At 37.5% G+C, this 1,421-nt stretch overlaps 1 protein-coding gene across 1 annotated transcript in view; it reads right to left on the bottom strand.

Annotated features, from left to right (window-relative positions):
• inppl1a (inositol polyphosphate phosphatase-like 1a) overlaps positions 1-1,421 on the bottom strand; it is a 29,170-nt gene that overhangs the window by 8,875 nt on the left and 18,874 nt on the right. The window contains 4 exon segments of the mRNA XM_016474980.1: positions 2-65; positions 140-221; positions 327-482; positions 1,156-1,332. Of these exon segments, the coding sequence (XP_016330466.1) occupies positions 2-65; positions 140-221; positions 327-482; positions 1,156-1,332 (479 nt within the window).

Below are 1,421 nucleotides of genomic sequence, written 5' to 3'. Positions count from 1 at the left end.
TCTTCTCTCCTTCCTCTGAGACTTTCCCGAGGTCAGCTGAGCCCAGCTTCCTGCTGCTGGACGGTCTGAAGGAACAAACATGTCAAAATGAATCTCCAGATGATGACGAGTGTCAGATGAATCATGAATCTTGACTCACTTCACATAGTCGTGTCCGGCTCGAGGAGGAAGAGTCCTGCCCTTCGGTCCGCCCGTCTCGTCCTTATCCACACTGATCCACTCTGAAGATGAGAGACAAACAAATGACTCGTGTTTGTGTGTGTGTGTGTGAGTGTGTATATATATTTATATGACCAAAACAAATATAGCTTCTGTGTATAATGTACCGTAGAGTCGTTCTCTTGTTCCCATGCGTTCAGACGGGACTCGGACCCTCATGGAGCCGCGGATGTTACCTGTTTCTTCACCGCGGTGAGACAGGTAAGTGTGGAACTGCTGCGTCGTGCTGCCAATCATAGATTTTAGCGCCAGTACACACTCACCTGAAACGTGCACACACACACACAAACACGTGTAAATCCCACCTTTAGAAAATGACAGTTTTTGGTGCAACCCTTTTATTATTATTATAAATATAATTATTTTAAAATGATTATAAAGTGATTTCAGGGAAAAATAAAATGCTCACACTAAAAATAAAATAAAATAATTATTACAAAAATAAAACAACAAAATAAAATGTATTTAATTGTATGCTTTTTATTTATTTTATTTTAAATTCAATTTTAAATAGAATGAAATAAAATGCTTTTAATTCAATTTAATAAAATAAAATAAAGTAAAATAAATAAAATGAAATTCTATGCTTTTTATTTATTTTAATTTGAAATAAAATAAAATAAAATAAAATACCTTCAAACACACTTAGCAAAATATAACAAGAATGCAACCTTTCCTCTGGTCTATCAGAACACAAATTCACACAAATAAATGCTGTATTCTCAGCTCTACACAAGATGGCGCTACAGCAGACATCAGTTTACATCCTCTTCTTCTGAGGTCTGGTTTCTCTTCAATGGTTCAGCAACAGTTTAAAGAGCATCTAGCTAAAGATCTAGCTTAGTTAAAGTTAGTTGAAGTGTTGACATGATAGCAGTGAGCTGATTAATAATAATGTGTTTAATGCGGTTTATTAAGGACAGAGCGCACACGTACCGTAGGACTCATATCCGTCCAGGGATTTGACGGTCAGCAGCAGATGCTGGTCCTGCAGATACTCGATGTCGGACAGAATGGGCTTCAGTGTGGTCAGCTGTTTGGATGTCCAGCCCACGCGCAGGAAGTTCACGTTATCACTGCTCTGAGTGTCGTTCTCATAGCTCTTCTTAAACTCTACACAGAAACAGACAGATACAGACTCAGAGACTGATGTATTATCAGTAAATGCATCATTCATTCATGCATTATATTTGAATATATTA

This window comes from Sinocyclocheilus anshuiensis, unplaced genomic scaffold, assembly GCF_001515605.1.
Source record: "Sinocyclocheilus anshuiensis isolate Anshui unplaced genomic scaffold, SAMN03320099.WGS_v1.1 scaffold1101, whole genome shotgun sequence".
NCBI lineage: Eukaryota > Metazoa > Chordata > Actinopteri > Cypriniformes > Cyprinidae > Sinocyclocheilus > Sinocyclocheilus anshuiensis.
The sequence above is the reverse complement of the archived record's forward strand: the minus strand, read 5'-3'. Positions and strand labels throughout refer to the sequence as shown.